The sequence below is a fragment of the Bos taurus genome, chromosome 28 (assembly GCF_002263795.3).
Source record: "Bos taurus isolate L1 Dominette 01449 registration number 42190680 breed Hereford chromosome 28, ARS-UCD2.0, whole genome shotgun sequence".
In the NCBI taxonomy this organism is placed as follows: domain Eukaryota; kingdom Metazoa; phylum Chordata; class Mammalia; order Artiodactyla; family Bovidae; genus Bos; species Bos taurus.
In genome coordinates, this window is record NC_037355.1 from 24,485,981 (window position 1) to 24,510,062 (window position 24,082).

Genomic DNA, 24,082 nt, shown 5'->3' on the forward strand with positions numbered 1-24,082 from the left:
AATAAAAACTTCTAAGTACAGGTTCCTCTACCAAGGAGTTGAGAGATTTTGTCTTTGTGTAGACAAAACATTTTTCTTACTTGGCTATCTCTACAGGAAATCTTCCAGAGGGGTAGCTGAGCCATTTTTGAATTAAAGCTTCATTCACAGTCCAGATCTGCTTCGAAGGATCAGGATATCTAAAGTCATCTGGTGGCCCACAGTTCTAAAGTTTAAAATAAGTAGATGAGTTTGAGGGAAGAGGATTATATACAAAGCATTCTGCATCTGGAAGTTAATCTCTACTAAACACCTGAAAACAAAACTGGAAAAACAAACTGAAAACAAAAACCTGTCAAATAGATCCGAAAATATTTGTAGACTTGAAGAACAAAATTAAGGCCATACTTTGTAACATATAAAGAATACTAATATGAAATTATCTGATCTTATTAATTATTCATATGATTTCTATTACCTGGGGATTAGAATAATGTGAAAAGCTTTGATCTCCACCTGAGAAAATTCTTTTCACGCAGAAATATTCTTCAGAATCTGTAATTAAAATAAAATATTTAAAAATTCAAGATTTATATATATATATTTTTTATAGCATCAAATATGCTACTGGACTTTCTCTTAATCTCTAACTTAATGAGACCTCCCAATCCTGGGCTCAATGACACAAAATGACTCAGAATGTTGACCAACCAAGTTAATGGAACATTAAATGATCCCACAAGCACTTCCAGCATTTGCTAAGCTTTTTGGTTGCTTTTTTACGTTTCTAAGTTTTGTTTTGGTTTGTTTTTTCAATTGGAGGATAAATTGCTTTATAATGTTTTATTGGTTTTTGTTGTACAGTCTTCTTTTTGATCTGCATGTCAAACAATGACATTTTTTAATCTAGATCTTTATTATCTCAATATATTTTAAACTGATGATGGTGTAAAAACTGAATCAAAGGTATAAAAGATAGCTCAGAAGAAAATAAAAAGTAAGAATATTCATTTTGGGGAATTCCCTGGTGTGGTCAGGACTCAGCATTCTCATTGCTGTGGCCCAGAGTTCAATCCCTGGTTGGGTAACTAAGATCCTGCAAGCTGTGTGGGACGTGGCCAAAAAAAAAAAAAGGAACATTCATTTTAAAAAGAATGAAAACAAACAAGAAACAAGTATCAGTGTATGTTATATCTTGAGTAATGCAAAATTATTTTCTCTCTCAACAAAGCTATACAAAAGTAAAGTGACACACACAGCTCTTTATTAGAAACTATCAATAACATCCAAATCAGGTCCAAAAATATAAATATTAATAAACAAATTTAGTAGAAATAAAAGAAGAAACAATAAAGTCCCTTTTCAAAAAGACATTTAAAGCCTCTTCCTCTTTCTCTTCATCTCAAAATGGAAAAACTATCTATAGTATTAACAAAAATACCACTAGACTAGTATTTATAAGTATCACATGCCAAAACACTATAGCATCACAATGTATGTAACTTAAGGCTTTGTTGCTGTTGTTGTTCGGTCTCTAAGTCATGTCCAACTCTTATGCAACCCTATGGATCACAGACCACCAGGCTCCTCTTTCCATAGGATTTCCCAGACAAGAATACTGGAGTGGGTTGCCATTTCCTCCTCCAGGGGAATCTCCCCAACCCAGGGATTGAACCCACGTTTCCTGGTCTCCTACACTTGCAGGTGGGTTCTTTACCATTGAACCACCAGGGAAGCCCAACTTAAGTCTAGTTATTTCCAAACATAATCCATTTCTGTGTTCCTACTCCTGACCCTCCACTCTTCAGCTGACTAGACTAATTCTTCACCTGTATTATTTGTGACCATCACTGCTACAGAATTACAAATTCTTAAGGAAGGGATCATATCTGGATCATTCCCTACTATTAACCACAATGTTTTATTTGTAAAAACACTGAGTAAATGTTTAATATATAAAAATTACCTAGCTTAGAAAATACCAATAATAAGAGCTTCAGAGATCAGAACATTAATGACCAAATTTTCCACAACAAGAATGTTCTAAGGCCAAATATTTTAAAGAACAAATTAAAAGGGTAAATTTAAAATATTAAATAAACCAATCATTCAACTTAAAATCTTTCTCTACATCATCTTCCCAAGTCCACATGAAGTCATGTACTTTCTTCAAAACACTGAGCAGGATGTTATTCATTTGTTTCTAAAAGGTGATTCTGCCCTCTTTAAATAATCATCAAGTAAATGGATAAACTATAGTACATGAATAGGTTTCTGGGGGCTGTGAATAGGTCACCAAAAATTATTTTCCTTAATTTTCTTTTAATTACAACTCTAAAAACGTCTGTGGAACCTAGTCATTTGTCCTACGCAGCTTCCTGCAGATTGGATTTTGGTGATTATATCCTTGAGGATTCTCCTAGTATTTTCCTCAGTCTTCCGTATATTTCTGTAAATTAGTAGTTGGATCTAGAGAGGATTTCATTAGATTAATTACTCAATTATTCTGACAAAATTATTACATGGTAGTGGACAGGGCTATTCTTCATCAGGAAGCACATAATGTATGGTTGTGTTCCTTTTTGTGATGTTAGTAACCACTGACACCCACAGACCATTAATTCATTGTGGGCTGAAAAATGATACACTAATATTACTTCCTCATCTTATGGTTGGACCATTAGCATCCCCTTATCCACCACATTGCCCTGTAATAGGAAAGATTAATGCTTGTTCTTTTCCACTTATTTACTATTGCTTGGCCTTTTGAATTTGCATTTCTCTTTGATTATAATTTTTACATGTTTCTTAGTAACCTGGATTTCCTCACTGGGAATTTCCATTAACTACCTTTATCTATTACACGTCTAAATGTTTGTCCTATTTACTAGGTATCTTACTATTTTTCACACCAATATGTATGAGTACTTTGGCAACTACCTCAGGTTTTATCTGTTACAAACATTTTTCCTAAATTATTTAATTTCAACTCAGATTTCTTTTTCCATTAAATCAAATGTATTTGTTTTATTCTTTATGACGTGTTTCATTGCCATAATGCTAAGAAAGGTTTTTCCCAGCCTCAAATTACAGAATTATCTTAAGAACCTTTTTATATTTAACTTTAATCCATCTATAATTTCCTTTAGAATATATTGTTAGTTTAGGATCTAAACTGACATTTTGCTACCAATTCTCATGTGTTGAGTAATTCTTACCCCTTCTCCACATATTTATTAGTGATGCCCTCGTTTTAAAGTTATAAAGAGACACTATACCTCTTCTACCTATAACATACAACCCTCAACAACTTTGGCACTCCTCTCCACCCCAAGTGTTCTCTAAGCCTTTCTCATAACTTCCACTTCATAAGGTCCTTCCTATACCTCCAAGAGCAACTGCCAATCAACTGCAGTTTGAACCTGGAACAAAATCTATATACAATGCCAATACATGGATCCTCCTCTCCCTCCCCACGATTTCCCTTAAACTATAATAATCTGAATGTCTGTTTTACCAATAATCTGATTTAACTGTTACAGTTTTATATATACATTGTCATATTTAGGAGGGCTAGTTCACCTTCTCCTTACTCCCTACAAAATACATTGTCAGGAAAAACTGAGAAGACTCTGAAATAGGCTCTCCTGAACTTCCTTCCCCATTTACTGAGTCTTGTTTAGGGCCCTTTTCGGAAACATAGCTACCTAAAAGGTGTCTCTGAGCTATTTACAATTCTGTAAAGCATACTATTTAGGAGCAATACTGACAGAGATACAACTATCTATGTGCCTTTGATTTACAAGGAAAAGTAGCTTTTGATGATCTCTGAATCCCTTTGCACTCTTAGGACTTATTCAGAATCCCAAAGAGCTTAAAAGCACTAATATATACCATACCAGAACTGAAAATTAAGAGATTTAAAAAATACTCATTGATTTATTTGAAAATGAACAAGAACAAAAGCACTGCATATTAACACTGACAACATTTAGTACTAATATGAAAGTCATTTTAACCTCAGGGACCCTCTGAGACAATACCACTTGCCCTTGAAAAACTATCAGCTTGTCCACAACATGGAAGAGCGTAACTGAAGACACAGCATGCTAAGTGAATTTCATCTGCCTCGGTTTATACTTGACTGTGAAAAAGGTTTTCAGTATGTTAAAATCTTAGCAAAGTCCACTTCAATTTTAAGGGTGTGCTCCCATGCCTTCACCTATATGTTGTTCTTTACTTTTGTGTAATCTGCCAAGCGCAAAAATTCTGCATCTTACTAGAAAAACTTTCTATACTACGTATCAATTTTATTGCCTTTCATTATTTAAGGGGAAAAAAAGAATCAAGACTCCTCACTTATGAATAAGCTAAAGATCTTTTCAATCATATTACCATTTACATTTATTTTGAAATGTTTTAATCTCACTTCAGTAAAACAGGTAACTAAGTATTATTTCTCAAGCATCAAAGGTTACATCTTTTAATAAAGTGTTCCTATCTTTTCTCACAACTTTTTTGATTTCTGTCTTCCTGTTATGGGCTGAACTGTGTCCCCTGCTCAAATTCATATGTTGAAGCTCTGAGCCCCAGTACCTCAGAATATGGCTGCATTCAGAGACAGGGCCTTTAGAAAGGTGATTAAAGAAAAATGAGACTGTTAGGAAGGTGTCCTAACCCAACATTCCTGCTGCCTTTATAAGAACAAGAAGAAACGCCAGCAAAATACATACACACAAACACACAATCATACAGTAAGAACGTAGCCGTTTGCAAGCCAAGGAGAGAGGTTTCAGAAGAAACCACACCTGCTGACAGGGTAATCGTAGACTTCTGGCTTCCAAAACTGAGAAAATCAATTTCTGCTGTTTAAGCCACCCAGTCTGTGGTATTTTGGCAGTCTTAGCAACCTAACACACTTCACCAAATCAGATCCTAAACATAGAAAAACAGAACTTCCAGATACTTTATATGTGTTAGTGAAAATTCCTTTGAGATTTCCCAGAGAGGCTATGGAGAATCACAGAGATCTGCCATTTCAACATATAAAAAGAGATGCTAGAAATAATTACGCTGATTTGATGTGTTACTATTGTTAAGAGTTGGTTAAATTTATATGGTAAATTTAAATATAAAATGTTTACTTCTCTAAACTAATAAAAATATTTCAAAATGCAATTATTATAAATTTTTCTAATTTACATGGTAAACATAATATAAAAATTTCATCAATTAATAAATTGTAAAAAGTGTTTGTCTTATAAGAAGTCCATGGAGATTCAGTAATGTCACTGCTTTGGGGAAACAGTATTCAAAACTCATGAATAGTTTTGTCAAGTTTTCCTGTATTTATGAAAGTTCCAGTGGTAAGTGCCATCAGTTCTAACTTCACTTATTACCGAACTTTCATTTTTATTTACATCTATCTTCTAGGCCAGTGATTTTCAAGCCGGGTTCTACAAAAATATAGATGTCTAAACTCGACCCCTGATTTACTGAGTCTCTTTACTTGATCCTCTTGGTGTTATTTCTGGCATCAGGTCTCAGGCTTATCATGTTGTAACTCAAGGCTTTCTTCGTCTATAAAAAGTCATATTTATTCATCTTTATAAATCAGATGTAACAATCACTGACTTCTTTGTAAACAGGCTTAACCATCATCATTAGAAACATTCTTGTTTAAAAACCTTTTTGGAATACAGGCATAACTCACTTTACTGTGCTTTACAGATATTGTGGCATTTACAAATTAATGATTTTTATTATCAGACAATGGTTAGCATTTTTTAGTAATAAAATATTTTGAATTAAGATACATATATTTTTTAAAGAACTAATGCTACAGTACATTTAATAGACTACAGGATAATGTAAACATAACTTTTATATGTACCAAGAAACCAAAATATTTATCTGACTCACTTAATAGAGGTGTTCTGGAATCAAACGGCAGTATCTCCAAAATATGCCTGTAATGTGCTCTGTCTGTCACAGATACAACAGACACAAATTTCCCTGTTAAATTTATTCTTATTATGGATCCTCATCATATCCTTCCACTTGACAATTACCAGTAATAAATAAGCAACAGTTATTCTAAGCCACTGTCATCTACTGAATAGTTTTTGTTTTACTCTCACGCTTGTCTGAAAGCTTTTCTATAAGCTACAGGCCAGAGTCTGTACTATCAACAAATAAGGATAATCTCAGAGTCCTGTGAAAAGGACTGTACCTGGTATTTTAAATCATTTATATGTCAAGCAGACACCTGGGCACAGGTGGGATTTCTCATATATTCTTTTTAAGCTGATAAGCCACTTTACGAAACTGACAATCCAAGATCTATAATGTTTAACTTCATTTTAATTTTCTGTTTTCTGGATCTCCCTTACAGAGAGTCATTTCTCCTTCTTCTAAAGTAATCTAATTCACATTAATTTTGTAAACTCTGCTTTGGTAGGCTGAAATGAAATGTTAAAAAAGTTTCTCTTCTCACTTCAGCTTGCCAGTATTTCCCAGAAAGGAGCTTATATCCTCACCTAGTGCCCTGATTTTGGCAGCAGCCATCTAGCGAACACCTCTAGATCACCCAACTCTGGGGGTCCAGTGGGCTTATGGCTCTAGGGTCCCATAAGACTATAATCAATGGAGAAAGACTTCTTAACTGACTACCACCCCAGGGCACAGCAAGAAGCAACAGACAGAGGTGTCTAATATTTTTATAAAAAAGGTGTATTAGTTTACCTAATACAGCTTTGGGCTAGGAGGAAGGCTTCTAATTAAATCCATATCTAAAGGCCTACTGTAATTTTCTCAGAAATCTCAGAAGTAGAGCCTTATCTATATGCTGTCCCTCTACTACACTCCAGAGCATCTGTATCTTCCACAGGGGAGCCTGTATTCCCATCTGGTAATCCCATTGTGGCTATCACTTAATGATTCCCCTTCATTGCCTGGTTCTGGTGGACAGCTGGGTTTGTATCCTGGATCCCATGGGATTTTAACAACTGGAGAAACAGTTCTTGGCTGGCTAGCACAGCATGAACAGCCAGTGGAAACATACCCCAGTTTTCTGTGAAAAGGCCTTCAAGCTTGTCCTGGAGCTTTAGCAACCTACTGAGGTGATCTCTGGGAACAGAAGCTGGTGGATGCCATCTCTACACTTTCCTTCTATCTTGCTTTAAGTTGCTAGACTCTCCTGCAAAGGAAGCCTGTACCTTTAATGGGGCCCTGATTTACACAGCTGCTGCCCAGGAAACATCTCTAGGTTGCCTGGTTCTGCCAGCCACTGTGACTTTCACTTGCAGTCCCACAGGACGATATATATTTGTTTACTTAAAAGATGCTGCCTAAGAGTCTGGCATCCAATCAGCCTGAATCTAGGTACTTGAAACTTTCCCCTTTGAGAAACTGACAGGTCTCAGCATATACTCAACTGGGAGCCACTAAAAATAGGACAGACTTCCTGGACATTAACAAAGGTTTGAGAGACAACAAAGAGTGAGGGCAGGGTTGAACTATATTACAACACTACAATAATCAAAATGGTATGGTATTGGCATTAATAATAAGACATGGATCACTGGAACAGAATAGACAGCCCAGAAATAAACCAAAGCGCATATGAGCAGTTTATTTAAGATAAAGGAGCCAAGAATACATAATAGGGCATGCTAAGTCACTTCAGTCATGCCTGACTCTTCTGACACCCCATGTGTGCATATCAGGCTCCTCTGTCCATGGAATTCTCCAGGCAAGAATACTGGAGTGGGTTGCCAGGCCCTCCTCCAGGGGATCTTCCCTACCCAGGGATCAAACCCACATCTCTTTATGTCTCCTGCATTGCCAGGTGGGTTCTTTACTGCTAGCGCCACCTGGGAAGCCCCACACAATGGAGAAGGACAGTCTTTTCAACGAATAGTGCTGGGGAAATTGGACAGCCACATGCAAAAGAATGAAACTGAACCACTATCTTATACCACACACAAAAACCACCTCAAAACACTAAAGATTTGAATGTATGACCTAAACCAGAAAACTCTTAGAAGAAAACACAGGCAGCAAGCTCCTTGACATCAGTCTTGAGGATGACTGTTTGAATTTGACCAAAAAGTAAACGTATCAAAAGCAAAAATAAGCAATAGGACTGCATACAAGACTAAAAAATTTCTACAGAGCAAAGGGAATCATCATCATGGATTAAAGACCAAAACATTAAGATCAGAAACCATAAAACTAGAAGAGAACAGGCAGATCACTCTTAGACATAAATCACAGCAACATTTTTTGGATCTGTCTCCTAAGGCAAGGAAACAAAAGTGAAAATAAATGGGACTTAATTAGACGTAAAAGCTTTTGCACAGCAAGGGAAACCACTGACATAACAAAAAGACCTATTAGATGGCAGAAACATTTGCAAATGATATGGCCAATAAGGAGTTAATAGTCAAAATACATAAACAGTTCATATTATTCAACATTAAGAAAACAAACAGCCTGGTTAAAAAAAAAAAATAGGCAGAAGACCTGAACCAACATTCTTCCAAAGAAGGCATACAGAAGGTCAACAGGCAAATGAAAAGATACTCAGCATCATTAATCATCAGGGAAACGCAAATCACACCAAAATATCAACCTGTTAGATTGGCTATTATCCAAAAGACAAGAAACAACAAATGTTAGTGAAGATGTGGAGAAAAGGAAAGCCTCATGTACTGCTAGTGGGAAAGTTAATTGGTACAGCCACTATGGAAACAGTATGGAGGTTCTTCAAGAAATTAAAAATAGAACTACCATATGATCCAGAAATTCTACTTCTGGGTAAAACAAAAACACCAATTTGAAAAGATGTATGTATCACCATGTTCATTTTACAATAGCCAAAATATGGAAACAACCTACGTTTCCAGTGATGGATGAATGGATAAAGAAAATATGAGCTGTGTTAACATCTCATACACACACAAATAATATATACACAGCCATATACATGCAATGGAATATTAGCCATAAAAAGGGAAATATTGCCATTTGTGACAACACAAATGATTCCAAAGGGTATTATGCTAAGCGAAATAAGTCAGAAAAATAAAAAATAAACACTGCTTACACATGGCATCTAAAAAACAAACCACCACCAACTGAAAACAAGCTCATAGGTACAGAGAACAGATTAGTGGTTGTATATATTGCAAACGATCACCACAGTAAGTCTAGTTAACATTTATCACCAGTTACAAAACTATTATGAAACTGTTAAGATTTATTCTCTTAGCAAGTTTCAAATATGACTGGAAATTTGTATCTTTTGAGCCCCTTTATCCATTGTGTCTGCCCCTATCCCCAGCCACCTCTGACTGGGGCTCAAAAGGTACAAATTTCCAGTCATATTTTAAACTCGGTAGAGATTAAATCTTAGTTTCACAACAAGAAAAAAAAATTTAACTATGGTGATAGATGTTTAACTACAGTTACTGTGGCGATCATCTGTAATATATACCTGAAATAAAATATAGTACGTCAACTAAAAAATTGTATCTGATTCTTGCTGATCCCCAAAATTCAATGAGAATTCAAACATACTAGGTTTCCCTTCTTTTGATAGTAATGTTGCTGTCTGCGTGGGTTCAGTAAGAGTATGTTCCCCTTTTCACTAGTTTGTACTTCTTTCATAACTGGTTGAACAATCAATTATATAACTAAAGGCTTACCTGAAATGTCATATTTGAGAATGATGGCTATTGAATCAGATACAAGTCATTTTAAGGAATAAAGTTGGCTTTACTTATGGAGCCAATGCTTATGATGCTTCAGGCCCAGTAAAAGATTACTTTGTCAGGTCTGGGACATTGTCATGGAAAGAACTGTGTTCTCCGCAAATTCTTATGTTTGAAGTCCTAACTCCCAGAGGCTTCAGAAAGTGACCTTATTCAGAAATAGGGTCACTGCAAATGTAATTACTTAAACTGAAGTCATATTTGAGTAGGGTGGTCCACTAATACAAAATGACTGGTGTCCTTATAAAAGGGCAAAATTTGGACACACATAAGCACACAGAGAGAATGAAGGCAGAGACTACTAGCCAAGGAATACCAAAGACTGCCAGCAAACCACCAAAAGCTAAGAGACACATGGAACTCTCACAGCCCTCAGAAGGAAGCAACACTGCCAACACCCTGATCTTGAACTTCAAGCCGTGAGCACTGTGAAATCAATAAATTCATACTGCTCAAGCAAACAAGTTTGTGATATTTTATTACAGCCGCCCTAGCATACACATTCTAAAGAAAGGTTTACCCTTTGCCCAGTTCCAAGGAGAGAGTCTCAAAGTCTTGGGCATATCCTATTAAGAGTGTATTTGTTTACCTGTGGCCTTGAGACCATATCAGATAGTTTATGCTAAAAATGTGATTTATGGTAGGGACAACAGAGTTATCTTCTAGAGGGGCTGAGTAAATAAAATTCACATTTAATTAGTTTCTATCCTACACAGTTTTAGTACAGTACAAAGTAATTATCAGCCATAAATTGTGGTAAAATACACACAGTAGAAAATTTTACTGTTTTAAGCACTTTAAAGTGTTAATTTCTGGCATTAAGTAAATTCACAGTGTTATGCAACCATTATCATTATTCATCTCCAGAATACTTTATCATCCCAAACAAAAACTTTGTACCCATTAAAGAAGTCCTCATTCTCCCCTCTCTCAAGCATCTGGTAACCACGGTTCTCTCATTCTCTATAAATGTGTTCTAGGTACCTCATATAAGAGGGATCATACAATATTTGTCCTTTGTGTCAGGATTCTTTCACTTAGCATAATAATGTTTTAAAGGTTCTTCCATGCTGTGGCATGTACCAAAATCTTATTCCTCTATATGAGTAATACTCAATTACATGCATATTCCATATTTATCTATCTATTCATCTGTTGATGGACAAATGAATTGTTTATACCTTTTGGCTACTGTGAGTAATGAGACTAAACAGCAGCAATAATGACTACCTTTAGAATTCTATTTCCTTTCCCACTTTAATACAAATAATCTCAAAGTATGCAGTTTTAAAGGCAACAAAATGCACCTCTAGGTGACTGAACTTTATGAACAGAAATACATGATTCCTTACAATACCCATGCTGCTTTAAATGACAAAATCTCTTTTTTAGGTTATTAACAGTGCCTTTTGGAAGAAACTGATATGATGAAACACCAACATGTTCCTAAGGACATAAGAAAAAGAACGATACTATTAAAATAAATGCAGGTTACAAACCAAAGAATGACTGGAAGAAAGTTAAGCCATATTCTAACACAAAATCAAACAAAAAGAAGAAAAAAACAGAATCATATTCTGACCTTTGTTAAATAAGAATATAACTGAGATAACCTTTCAGCTACAAAAAAAAATCTTCAAAGGTAATTCATATTAAAAAGTTTTGGATCTTTCAAATGTCAATCTTCATGGCAGGTTCATCACTAAATAGTCTCAAGTCCCACAGCTCAGAGAAAAATCCCAAAGAAAATCAAGTATAGATAACATAAATAAAAAACAATTCTGAGGTACAGTTCAGGATGGTAAAGAAAGTATTTTAAAAAGTACATTTTGGTTGCAGCTTGTCAAAGAAGTGAATGAGAAAACAGCATTTGAGTACTTCAAATTTTTTAGTAGTAAATTAATATCAATGAAAAGATATCCAGATCTATTGAAAGAGTAACAATATAAATTATACATTTGTCTAACACAGTGGGATATAAAAGCAAATTTTAAAGTTTAATATTTTCAATAAGTAATATATACATATGTTCAAATTTCAGAGAAATAGACAAGGTTATATATGTTAAAGTCTCATATATACCCAAGACTGTTAAAGTAACTGTTTCTCGCATATACCCAAAAGAACTGAAAGAAGCATCTTAAAGAGAGATTTATATGCCCATGTTTATAGCGCTATTCACAGCTGTCGAAAGGTAGAAACAATCCCAATGTCCATCAGCAATTAGTAGATAAACAAAATGTAGTCTATACACACATGCTGTTAATAACCTTACTATTAACATTCATGCTGTGACACGGAGGAACTTTAAGGACATTAATGGTAAGTTGATAAAATAGGCCAATCACAAAAAGGCAAATACTGCATGATTCCACTTATGAGGTGAAATTTAAAGTGTTAGTTGCTCAGTATTGTCCAAGTCTTTGTGACCCCATGGACTATAGGCTGCCAGGCTCCTCTGTCCATGGGATTCTCCAGGTAAGAATACTGGAGTGGGTTGCCACTTCCTTCTCCAGGGGATCCTCCCAACCCAGGAATCAAACCAGGTCTCCTGCATTGTAGGCAGATTCTTTAACATGTGAGCTACCTGGGAAGCATTATGAGGTAATGAGTCAAGTCAAATTCTGAGAGACAGAATGCAGAATGACTGCCCGCTAGTGGGAAGAGTGAATGGAGAACTGTTGTTTAATGAACAAGGAGTTTTAGTTTTGCAAGATGCAATGAGCTCTGGAGGTAGCTGCACAACGATGTAAATGTACTTAACAATACTGAACTGAGTGCTTTAAAAACGGTTAAGTTCATAAACTTTGTGAAGTGTATTTTACCATAATCAAAATAAAAAACTAAAAATATTTCCCTCCCACTGGTTTCTAATCACCATTCGGTTTCCACCCTCTGAAACCACTTTCATTATTTTATTTATCTTGTGTTTCCTTATGCATATACAAGCAAATATAAATAAACTAAACCACAGTATATAGTATTCTGTATCTTGCTATTTTTCCTAACAATGCATCTTGGAATTCTTTCATTTCAAATGTAGAAAAGTTCACCTCTTAAGAGCAACATTTTAACAACAGTTTTAGCATGTGCTGCAAAGCTTTAATATAAAAGAACTTACCAAAATCTGGTGGACACTGCCCATTATAAGGAAACCAGTTTCCTTTCACAGTGAAAGGACTTTTCCTGTTGCTTGTTGAACCAGTTCCTAGCTGTCCATTACCACCAAGTCCAAAAGAATAAATTCGTCCTGATGAAGGAACAAAAGCAGAAGTGTGCTGCCTAGAGTAAAATGACAGAAAACCTCAGACTTAATGTTACCTTTCATGTAAATATAAAAATAATTTACATTTAGAAAAGCATGGTGAATATTACTGGTATAATTTTTCTCTTCAAAAATAAGTTAATAAGACCATTAGAGTTTTCAAGTTTTCTGTACAAATTTTTATTAATAGCCTTATTCTATACTGAATGAATTCTGTACCACACAGGTAGACTGCTTAAGCATGGTCCAGAAAATTCCCACAAATGTCCAAATTTAAAAAGGCCCAGCTCTGTACTGATATCTCTTACACTATATGATTCAGCTCTAGAGGCAGCATCTAACTGCTGTCCAAGGAAATCAGCCAACCACCTTCTCACTCAGGTTCTGGCTTAAAGCTGTAGTCTCTAAAGGCCTACACCATGTGGGTATCACTCAAAAGCTTTAGGGTAAGAACTGGGCAGAAGACTGGTACATATAAAAACGTATGGTAAGACAATGTTTCCTTTCTTCAAAAGAAACTGATTCTTATGTATACACACTCAGATTTCTCTAGAGGTACCAGAGTGGAAGCAAACAAATTACAAACCTAAGAAATTACAAAACTGAAGCTAGCGAAAACCCACTAATCCTGAATCTGTCCAACTCCCTCTGATGCTTCATCACCATATATTTAGGAATGGGCTAAGGTGATCATCCAGCTCAGGTGTTGTGTTCCTCAAAGTTTCATGGATTCAATCAAGTCTGGCAAATTCTTATGTTATTTCTGTAAATACTGTCTCTCTCCCATGTATTCAATGTTCTTCTTGATAATATTAGACAAATGTTTTATCTTCCCAACACTCTAACAGTCTTCTAACTTCTCCTAAATATCCATATCCCTTGTGACTAATTTCCCTAGATTTGTTTTCCATATTATTACTTTACTCTTTAGCAGTATGTCCAACCTGCTGTTTCCATTATCCACTGAATTTAAAAATTTAATGACTATGTTTTATCCCATTTCTAGTTCTTCTTTTCAAATCATGCAGACAGTTACTTCATTTAAAACCCTTAATACATTGTAAAACATAATACGTATACTTCAATTCAGGACTATTCTGATAAATCCCAAGCCTACTTCAGGACAGTCTTGTGGTTATAAATTCTGAGGGAAGATTCAAACAAGAGACTAAGCCAAGGCCAGAAAAGTTTCCTTAAACTAGCAAGAGAATATTTCACTGTGGACTCATCCCATGAGGTGGCTTTACTGGGAGGAGATGGTTTCGCAGGCCTCACTACCACCTATACCACTTCTTCGGTCCTACTTCCTATTCCAAATTCCCTTGCCATCTGTGGTATATTGCTTATAAAAACTGCTGAAGTTATTCCATTCCCTATACCCATTACCCTTGCAACATGACTTTTGTAGGGGTTCCCATCAAGATGAGGAATCTATTTCTCCATGTCTTAAAACTGGTCTCTGGCCTATGGCGTGCTTTGAACAGAATGAAGCAGAAATGACAGTCCATGAGGTGACCCTAAGCCTAACAGGTGGCTCTGCATTCTTTCCTCTCTCTTTTGGAACCCTGCTATACTACTATGAGCATACTTAAGGTTAGCTTGAAGGATAATATACAATCTGGAGCAGAGATAAGCCAACCCAGCTAAAGACCCCACAGACTACCCAGCCCCTATCCAGACCATCAACTGATCAACTGAGTTCACCTAAGATGAGAACTGCCCAATGAAGCCCAGCACAAATCACTAAGCCACAGAATTACTAGCTAAATAGGTAATTATGTCAGTAATTTGGGGGTGGTTTGTCAAGCAAAATAAGCTAATTAATACATTACCCAGATTCGCAAATTTTTTCAGAGTAGCTCCAGAGTCAGTTCAAACTAACAGGTATTATTTTCAGATTTCCTTGGTTTTGCCCAGTGGAATTCTCTTTACTTCCTTGCAAACTAATCTATGCTATTTACTTAAAAGGACCTTTTGATTCCAGAGTTTTCAAGTTATCTAGCCTGTCATATAACTGAAAAACTAAGGAGAATCTAACAACCAACTCATCTCAGAGCCAGCTAAAGTTAATAAAAATTTTTTAAATCAAGGATACACATTTAACAAAATAAACCATAAATGAACTCACAGAAAGGCTATGACAAACACAGACAGCTTCTTAAAAAGAAAAGGCATCACTTTGCTGACAAAGGTCTGCACAGTCAAAGCTATGGTTTTTCCTGTAGTCATGTATGCATGTGAAACTTGGACCATAAAGAAGGCTGAACGTGGAAGAATTGATGCTTTTGAACTGTGGTGCTGGAGAAGACTCTTTGGAGTCCCTTGGACAGCAAGGAGATCAAACCCATCAATCCTAAAGGAAATCAACCCTGAATATTCATTGGAAGGACTGATGCTAAAGCTGAAACTCCAATACTTCAGCCACGTGATACAAAGAACTGACTCATTTGAAAAGACCCTGATACTAGGAAAGACTGAAGGCTGAAGGCAGGAGGAGAAGGGGACGAAAGAGGATGAGATGATTGGATGGCATTACCGACTAGATGGACAAGAGTTTGAGCAAGCTCTGGGAGTTGGTGATGGACAGGGAAGCCTGGCATGCTGCAGTCCATGGGGTCACAAAGAGTCAGACATGACTCAGCGACTGAACTGAACTGAACTGAACTGAAGCAAAGAGACAACTCACTGGAAAAGACCCTGATGCTGGGAAAGATTGATGGCAGAGGGAGAAGGGGGCAACAGAGGATGAGAAGGCTGGATGGCCTCATCTACTCAATGGACATGAGTTTGAGCAAACTCTGGGAGAGAGTGAAGGACAGGGAAGTCTGCCTGGCATGCCGCAGTCCATGGGGTTGCAAAGAGTCGGACACAACTGAGTGACAGAACAACAAGCATATAAAACAAACTGCTGTGGCTGAAGAAGGGCTTAACGTTGTCCAGTCTGCCTCCTTCAGGAAGTAGTACTGTGATATTTTAAAGGAACATATCAATAATTTGAAAATTACTGCTCAATACTAGTTCATTAAATTCCTCCACATACTCATCTATTAAAGGTGTGGTTCTTAATCCTGGCCACATTTTGGAATCGCCTAGGAGTGAGCCTAGGCAACAATACATATTACTAAAAACTCTCCAAAGGATTACAGCACAGAGTTAGAGCCACTGAACAAACATAACTATCTCAAGTCCTATATTTGATGTAATAGTTTAAAAACAGTATGATACTATACTACTGGAATTTGAACCCTTTCCTTTTAGATTATCTCCCTTGATGAGTTCATATTTCTGGTATCCTTTGGTTACTTCCTTCAAGAAGTTCCTGACAATTATTTGTTAAGGAAATAATACATAGTTCTTGTAATACCAACTACCTGCAAATCAAACTGGTGAAGATATCAACTGACATTCCCTCTGTAGATAAGTTCTTACATCTCTATCAATATATAAGTGAAATTCCTCCCCCAATCCAATAGTTAAATAAATAAAATTATCAGAAAGAACTAAGTTTACAGAGCTAAGAATAACTGTTCAAATCATGCTCATCTTAACTATGAAGAATTACAAAACTGGATTAACAGTAAATAATCTGTGATATCTCACAGGAGACTGATTAAATATTTCATCAGAAAAAAATTACCTAAAAATATTTATAATCTTTTAATGAATTATGCATGAAGCTGAACTAGAAAAGTTGAACTCTCTACACGTTCCTGAATATATATTCATGTATAACTTCAACAGTCTAATAAACATTATGATAGTAAGCATTTCTGCCCACTTACATGTTGAGCTTTTATTCATCTTTTACAAGAGATCCTGATGAAGGCCTTGACAAATTATTCCCATAAATCATTTTTCAAATACACGGTCAAACAAACAAAACTGAGCAAAGAAACGGGGTACACTGAACTTATCCCAGCAGAAAGAACAATAGAAACAGACTGCTAAAGATGTCAGACGTTGGAATTTTCAAACACAAGAACCTAGAATAATTCTGTTTAATAGTTGCTTAATGTCCAAAGAAATAAAGGCCAAGGCTGAAAACTGACCAATAGCTAGAAATATTAAATTAAAAAAAAAAAACCTTAAAGATTTTTAAAAAGAGTATGAAACATTAGGACTGAAAAATCACAATAATCACAATTGAGACCTTAAAGGTTTAACAAAAAATAGATAACAGTATGAGAATTAGTGAACTGAAGCATAAATCATAAAAATAATCAAGAAGGCAGCAAATAGAGGCAAAAATGTGGAAAGTTAAGAGAGAAACTACAAGGTGGAGTGAGACAATTTAATATACATCCAATCAGGGGCTTCCCTGGTGGCTCAGTGGTAAAGAATCTGCCTGCCAATACAGGAGACATGGGTTCACTCCCCAATCTGGGAAGATCCCACATGTGGTACAGTAACTAAACCCATGCATCACAACTATTAAGCCTATGCTCTAGAGCCCAGAAGCCACAACTACTGAGCCCACAAGCTGCAAATACTGAAACCCTCAAGCCCTAGAGCCCATGCTCTGCAATGAGAGAAGCCACCACAATGAGAAGCCCACACACCGCAACTAGGGGGTAGGCCCCATTTGCCACAACTAGAGAAAAGCCCATGCAGCAACGAAGACTCAGTACAGCCATAAATAAATAAATAAATTTCTTTTTACAAACAGACATCCAGAGTCCTATGAGGAAAGGAAAAGCTGTATCTAAAGAGACAAAGAGATTAGAATTTCCCATAACTGATCAAAGATATTACTCCATAGATTCAAGAACCCCAGTAAGAAAATGAGGAAATTCATTCTTTAACAAATGAAAGCAAAACTGAAGAGACAAAGAGAAAAGAGACAAATTGTCTTCAAAGGAGCAACATACCAACAGCTGAATTCTCAAATCTGAAGACAAAAGACAGTGGAATGTTATCTTAAAAGTGCTGAAAGCAAACGCCAAGCTAGAATTCTATAACCAGCAAAATCATTCATGAATGAAGGTGCAATACAGATATTTTTAAATATGCAAAGAATCTGCCACCTGCAACAAATCTACATAAAGGAAATACCAGAGGGTGGCTGATAAATGGAAAATGATACTAATTATAAAAATTGAAGAAAAAAGAAAGTAGTAAATGCATGTACAGCCATTTCTAAATGTGCACTGACTATATGAAGCAATATTTTTCTGGGGTTTAATAATATATTTGGAATGAAAATTAGGAAAGGTAAATGGAGGTCTTACAACTCCTGGGAAAGTATTAATATAAAGATTAATGTTATTTCTAGAGTAACAATTTAAAAAGTTTCCAAATTTGCAAAATGGGTATAGGGAATTCAGTTAAGTTCAGTCGCTCAATAGTGTCAGACTCTTAGCAACCCCAGGAACTGCAGCATGCCAGACTTGCCATCAATCACCAACTCCAGGAGCTTGCTCAAACTCATGTCCATCAAGTCGGTGATGCCATTCAACCATCTCATCCTCTGTCGTCCCCTTCTCCTCCCACCTTCAATCTTTCCCAGCATCAGGGTATTTTCCACTGAGACAGTTTTTCACATCAGATGGCCAAGTACTAGAGCTTCAGCTTTAGCATTAGTCCAATGAATATTCATCTGTCCAATGAATATTCAGGACTGATATCCTTTACGATTGACTGGTTTGATCTTCTCGCTGTCCAAGAGACTCTCAAGAGTCTTCTCCAACACCACAGTTCAAAAGCATCAATTCTTCACTGCTTTTTTTATGGTCCAACTCTCTCATCCATACATGACTACTGGAAAAACCATAGCTTTGATTAGACGACCGTTTGTCGGTAAAGTAATGTCTCTGCTTTTTAATACGCTGTCTAGCTTTGTTATGGCTTTTCTTCCAAGGAGCAAATGTCTTTTAATTTCATGGCTGCAGTCACCATCCATGGTAATTTTGGAGCCCAAAACAATAAAGTCTGTCACTGTTTCCATTGTTTCCCTATCTATTTGCCATGAAGTGATGGGACCAGATGCCATGATCTTAGTTTTCTGAATGTTGAGTTTTAAGCCAGCTTTTTCACTCCTCTTTCAACTTTCATCAAGAGGCTCTCTAGTTCTCCTTCACTTTCTGTCATAAAGGTGGTATCATCTGCATATCTGAGGTTATTGATATTTCTCTCGGCAATCTTGATTCCAGCTGGTGCTTCCTCCAGGTGGCATTTCACATGATGTACTCTGCATATAAGTTAAATAAGCAGTGTGACAATATACAGCCTTGTCGTACTCCTTTCCCAATTTTGAACCAGTCTATTATTCCATGTCCAGTTCTAACTGTTGCTTCCTGACCTGCATACAGGTTTCTCAGGAGGCAGGTCAGGTGGTCTGGTATTCCTGTCTTTTGAAGAATTTTCCACAGTTTGTTGTGATCCACAGTCAAAGGCTTTGGCATAGTCAATAAAGCAGAAGTAGGTGTTTTTCTGGAATGTTCTTGCTGTTTCTATGATCCAGCAGATGTTGGCAATTTGATCTTTGGTTCCTCTACCTTTCCTAAATTCAGCCTGAACATCTGGAAGTTCTTGGTTCATGTACTGTTGAAGCCTAACTTGGAGAATTTTGAGCATTACTTTGCTAGTGTGTGAGATGAGTGCAACTGTGCAGTAGTTTAAACATTCTTTGGCATTGTCTTTCTTTGGGACTGGAATGACTTTTTCCAGTCCTGTGGCCACTGCTGAGTTTTCCAGATTTGTTGGCATACTAAGTGCAGCACTTTCACAGCATCTTTTAGGATTTGAAACTGCTCAGCTGGAATTTCATCACCCCCACTAGCTTTGTTCATAGTGATGCTTCCTAAGGCCCACTTGACTTTGCACTCCAGGATATCTAGCTTGAGGTGAGTGATAACACCATTGTGGTTATCTGGGTCATTAAGATCTTTTATGTATAGTTCTTCTGTGTACTCTTGCCACCTCTTCTTAATATTCTGCTTCGGTTAGGTCCATACCATTTCTGTCCTTAATTGTATGCATCTCTGCATGAAATGCTCCCTTGGTATCTCTAATTTTCTTGACAAGATCTCTAGTTTTTCCCGTGCTGTTTTCCTCTGTTTCTTTGCATTCACTTAGGAAGGCTTTCTTATCTCTCCTTGCTACTCTTTGGAACTCTGCATTCAGATGGATATATCTTTCCTTTACTCCTCCTGCCTTTTGCAATTTCCAAATGAAGGCTTGGGTGATAAACTGCAATTAATTTTGATTAATTTCAGACTCTGCACAGTTTTAGCTACCTACCCCTTCACCCTCAACCCTGTGACAGGCAGTTATCCAATGATTCAGGAGTATCTTGCACACAGCTTGTGGGAGCCAGAGCAGGCTATACGGATTCTGTCCTTATATATGAGATCAGTCCTTTGATCATTGATTGCGGCTTTTGATTACAGAGGAACAGACACAAAAGGAGGATAAGTCTCTTCTGTAACCCTTCTGACCACTGTCACAAGCCTATTCTCCTCCAGCTGAAGAGACTTCCAGGACTGAAAGGGCTGGTGTGTGTGTTGTTGTTTTTTAATTTTATCTTCTATTTTCTTCCCTTTATTTCTTTTGCCCCTTTTAAAAGTCAGTTGTTTAAGATCTAGGACATTCAAATGTAACTGAATATAGAGGGGAATTTAGAAAGTCATTCTGCATGCCCAGGAAAAGGTACAGTCTCAGAAAAGAGCTGAGAAGACCTTAGGCTTACAGTTCAGTCTGATCCTTGGCACAGAGACAATCTGTAACAATCAAAACAAAACAAAAATCAGCAAACCCTAGAGAAGAAGCAGAATCTTTTTTCCAGAGTTACCACATTTTAGGTTTAAAGGTCCAGTTTTCAAAAAGAAAAAAAAAATCTCAGAGAATATTAAAAATTACAAAAGCATGGCCCAATCAAAGAAAAAAATAAACCAACATGGGAATGCAAAATGATACAGCTACTTTGGAAGGCAGTTTGATAGTTTCTTACAAAGCTAAACTATTACAATATGATCCAGCAAAAGAGCTCTTCATTATTTATCCAAAGTAGTTAAAAACCTGTGTCTAAAAAAACTTAAACACAGATGCTCATAACAGCTTTATTTGTAACTGCCAAACCTTAGAAGCAACCAAAATTTCCTTCAGTAGGTAAGTGGATAAACAAACTTACATCTAGACAGTGGAATATTATTTAGCATTAAAAAAAAATCAGCAACCAAGTTATGAAAAAACACAGAGGAACCATAAATGCATATTACTAAGTAAAAGAAGACAATCTGAGAAAGCTACAAAGTATGTGATTCCAACTATGAAATTCTGGAAAAGGCAAAACTATAAGAGTAAAAGTCAGTGACTGCTAAGAGTTAGGGTGTTGGGGGGATGAATAAGAGGAGCACAAAGTATTTTTAGGGAAGTGAAAATACTCTATATAATACTACACAGGTAGATGCACATCAATATACATTTGTCCAAATAGACAGAATAAACCCTAATGTACAATACGTATACTTGCAATAATCTGTCAATGTAGTGATGAAAAGAAATTTTCGCATATTGAGGTATGGGAAGTCATTCTGGCTCACACCTAAGATAACACAAATTTAACACTAATTAAAACAGCTGGTTTGTGGCCCATCAAACATACATCCTACACCTGCTCTAATTATTAAAGAAAAGGACACAATGACCAGAAATAAACAATGTTCATGGTAAGAATAAAGATTAAATCCCTGCTCCCTTCCTGGGATGCCAATCCTGGCACTCCTTCGATGATAAAAGACTCTCTTCCCAGGTTCAAGGCCACAGGGACTTGCTGTGTATATGCTCATATCTCTTTTAGAAACTTTGACGCAATCTATTCATGACTTGTTTGATGGGTCTTTGTTCCAACACGATATAAAACTGTGCTGAAAAGTATGCTTTTCTGGAGCAGTTCCTCAGTTATCTGAGAAGCTGTCTTCCAGGCTAACTGTCCTCAGTTTGGCTTAAATAAAGCTCCTTTCTTTTTTCCTATTATAGACTGTTTAATTATGAATTAATTTTCTTGTGAACCTAAAAATGCTGTAAAAAAGTCTACTTTAGAAAAATGAAACAACCAGATGATGAACCTTAATAGACTAAAACAATTTCCTAAAGATACTCAAATAACTAAAGAAAAACACGAAAATAGTCAACAAAACAGTATATGAAGAAAATGAAAATACCAATAAAAAAACAGGAAGCCTGAAAACAAATCAAAAGTAAATTATGGAGATGAAAAATACAATAACCAAAAATGAAAGTTCAACAGAGGAATCAAAGGCAGATTTGAGCAGAAAGAAAAATGAATAAGGGAACTTGTAAAGATAAAACAACTGAATTACTAAGTCTCAAGGGGAAAAAAAATGGAGAAAAGGAAACAGAACCTAAGGAACATCTATGGAACATCATGGAGTGCACCAAAAAGGCAGTGTAGGAGTTCCAGAAGATAAAAAGAGATAGAGATCATCTGAAGAAGTAATAACCAAAAAGTTCCCAAATCTGATGAAAAACACAAATATCCAAGAAACTCCAAGTAGGATAAACTGAAAGAGACCCATACTGAGACACATTATAATCAAATCGTTGAAAGACAAAGAGAAAAACTTGAAGTAATCAAGAGAGAAGTGACTTGTTACATACAAGGAATCCTCAATAGGATTATCAGCAGATTTCTCAGCAGAGACTTTGCAGATCCGAAAGCAGTAGGCTTATATGTTCAAATTACAGAAAGAAAAATCTATCAACCATGAATTTGATACTCCCTCATAGCTCAGTCAGTAAAGAATCTGCCTGCAATGGAGGAGACCCAGGTTCGATTCCTGGGTTGGGAAGGTTCCCTGGAGAAAGAAATGGCAAACCACTACAGTATTCTTGCCTGGAAATCCCATGGACAGAGGAGCCTGGCAGGCTACAGTCCATGGAGTTGCAAGAGTCGGACACAACTTAGCAACTAAACCACCACCAAAATTCTCCTTCAAAAATGAGAGAGAAATTAAGACATTTATAGATAAAAGCTGAAGGAGTTATCACCAAACTTGTCCTTTAAGAAATACTAAAAGAAATCCTACAGTTGAAATGAAAGGACACTAGTTACTCAAAGTTGTATTAAAAAAATAAAAGATCTCAGTAAAGGTAAATATGGGGCTTCCCTGAGAGCTCAGCTGGTAAAGAATCCACCTGCCATGCAGGAGATCCTGGTTGATTCCTGGGTTGGGAAGATCCCCTGGAGAAGGGATAGGCTACCCACTCCAGTATTCTTGGGCTTCCCTTGTGGCTCAGCTGGTGAAGAATCCACCTGCAATGCGGGAGACCTGGGTTCAATCCCTGGGTTGGGAAGATCCCCTGGAGAAGGGAAAGGCTACCCACTCCAGTATTCTGGCACAGAGAATTCCATGGATTATATAGTCCATATGGTCACAGTCAGTCAGACACAACTGAGGAACTTTCACAAGTAAATATACGGGTGATTGTAAAAACTAGTACTATTCTAACTTTGGGCTTTTTCCTCCAAATTTTGTTTTCTACAGAATTTTAGAGACTAATGCATAAAATTATTAATTTTTTTTGACACACAATGTATATAAAAGTTATCTTGTGACACCAATAACTGAAACCAAGTAGGGACAGAGCCGTACAGGAACAGAGTTTTTGTATGTTATTGAAACTGACTTTGTATAAATTTGAGTTAGTGTGTAACTTTAGGATGCTGCTACTGTTAGTGCTGCTAAGTCACTTCAGTCGTGTCCAACTCTGTGCGACCCCATAGACGGCAGCCCACCAGGCTCCCCGGTCCCTGGGATTCTCCAGGCAAGAACACTGGAATGGGTTGCCATTTCCTTCTCCAATGCATGAAAGTGAAAAGTGAAAGTGAAGTCACTCAGTCGTATCCGACTCGTAGCGACCCCATGGACTGCAGCCTACCAGGCTCCTGCATCCATGGGATTTTCCAGGCAGGAGTACTGGAGTGGGGTGCCAGTGCCTTCTCAACTTTAAGATATTAAATGTAATTCCTATGGTAACCACAAAAAAATAGCTAAAGAATATACAGAAAAGGAAATAAGGAAAGTAAAACATTTCACTGCAA

General features: G+C 36.6%; 1 protein-coding gene across 7 annotated transcripts in view; it reads right to left on the minus strand.

Moving 5' to 3' along the window:
* Positions 1-24,082, minus strand: part of HERC4 (HECT and RLD domain containing E3 ubiquitin protein ligase 4) — a 127,493-nt gene that overhangs the window by 49,050 nt on the left and 54,361 nt on the right. For all 7 annotated transcript variants that reach the window (XM_005226412.4, XM_010820591.4, XM_059882544.1 and 4 more), the window contains 3 exons: positions 12,877-13,037; positions 458-534; positions 81-205 (listed from right to left, as the gene is read on the minus strand). In XM_005226412.4, coding sequence (XP_005226469.1) covers positions 81-205; positions 458-534; positions 12,877-13,037 — 363 coding nt within the window. The remainder of the gene's footprint in view (positions 1-80; positions 206-457; positions 535-12,876; positions 13,038-24,082) is intronic.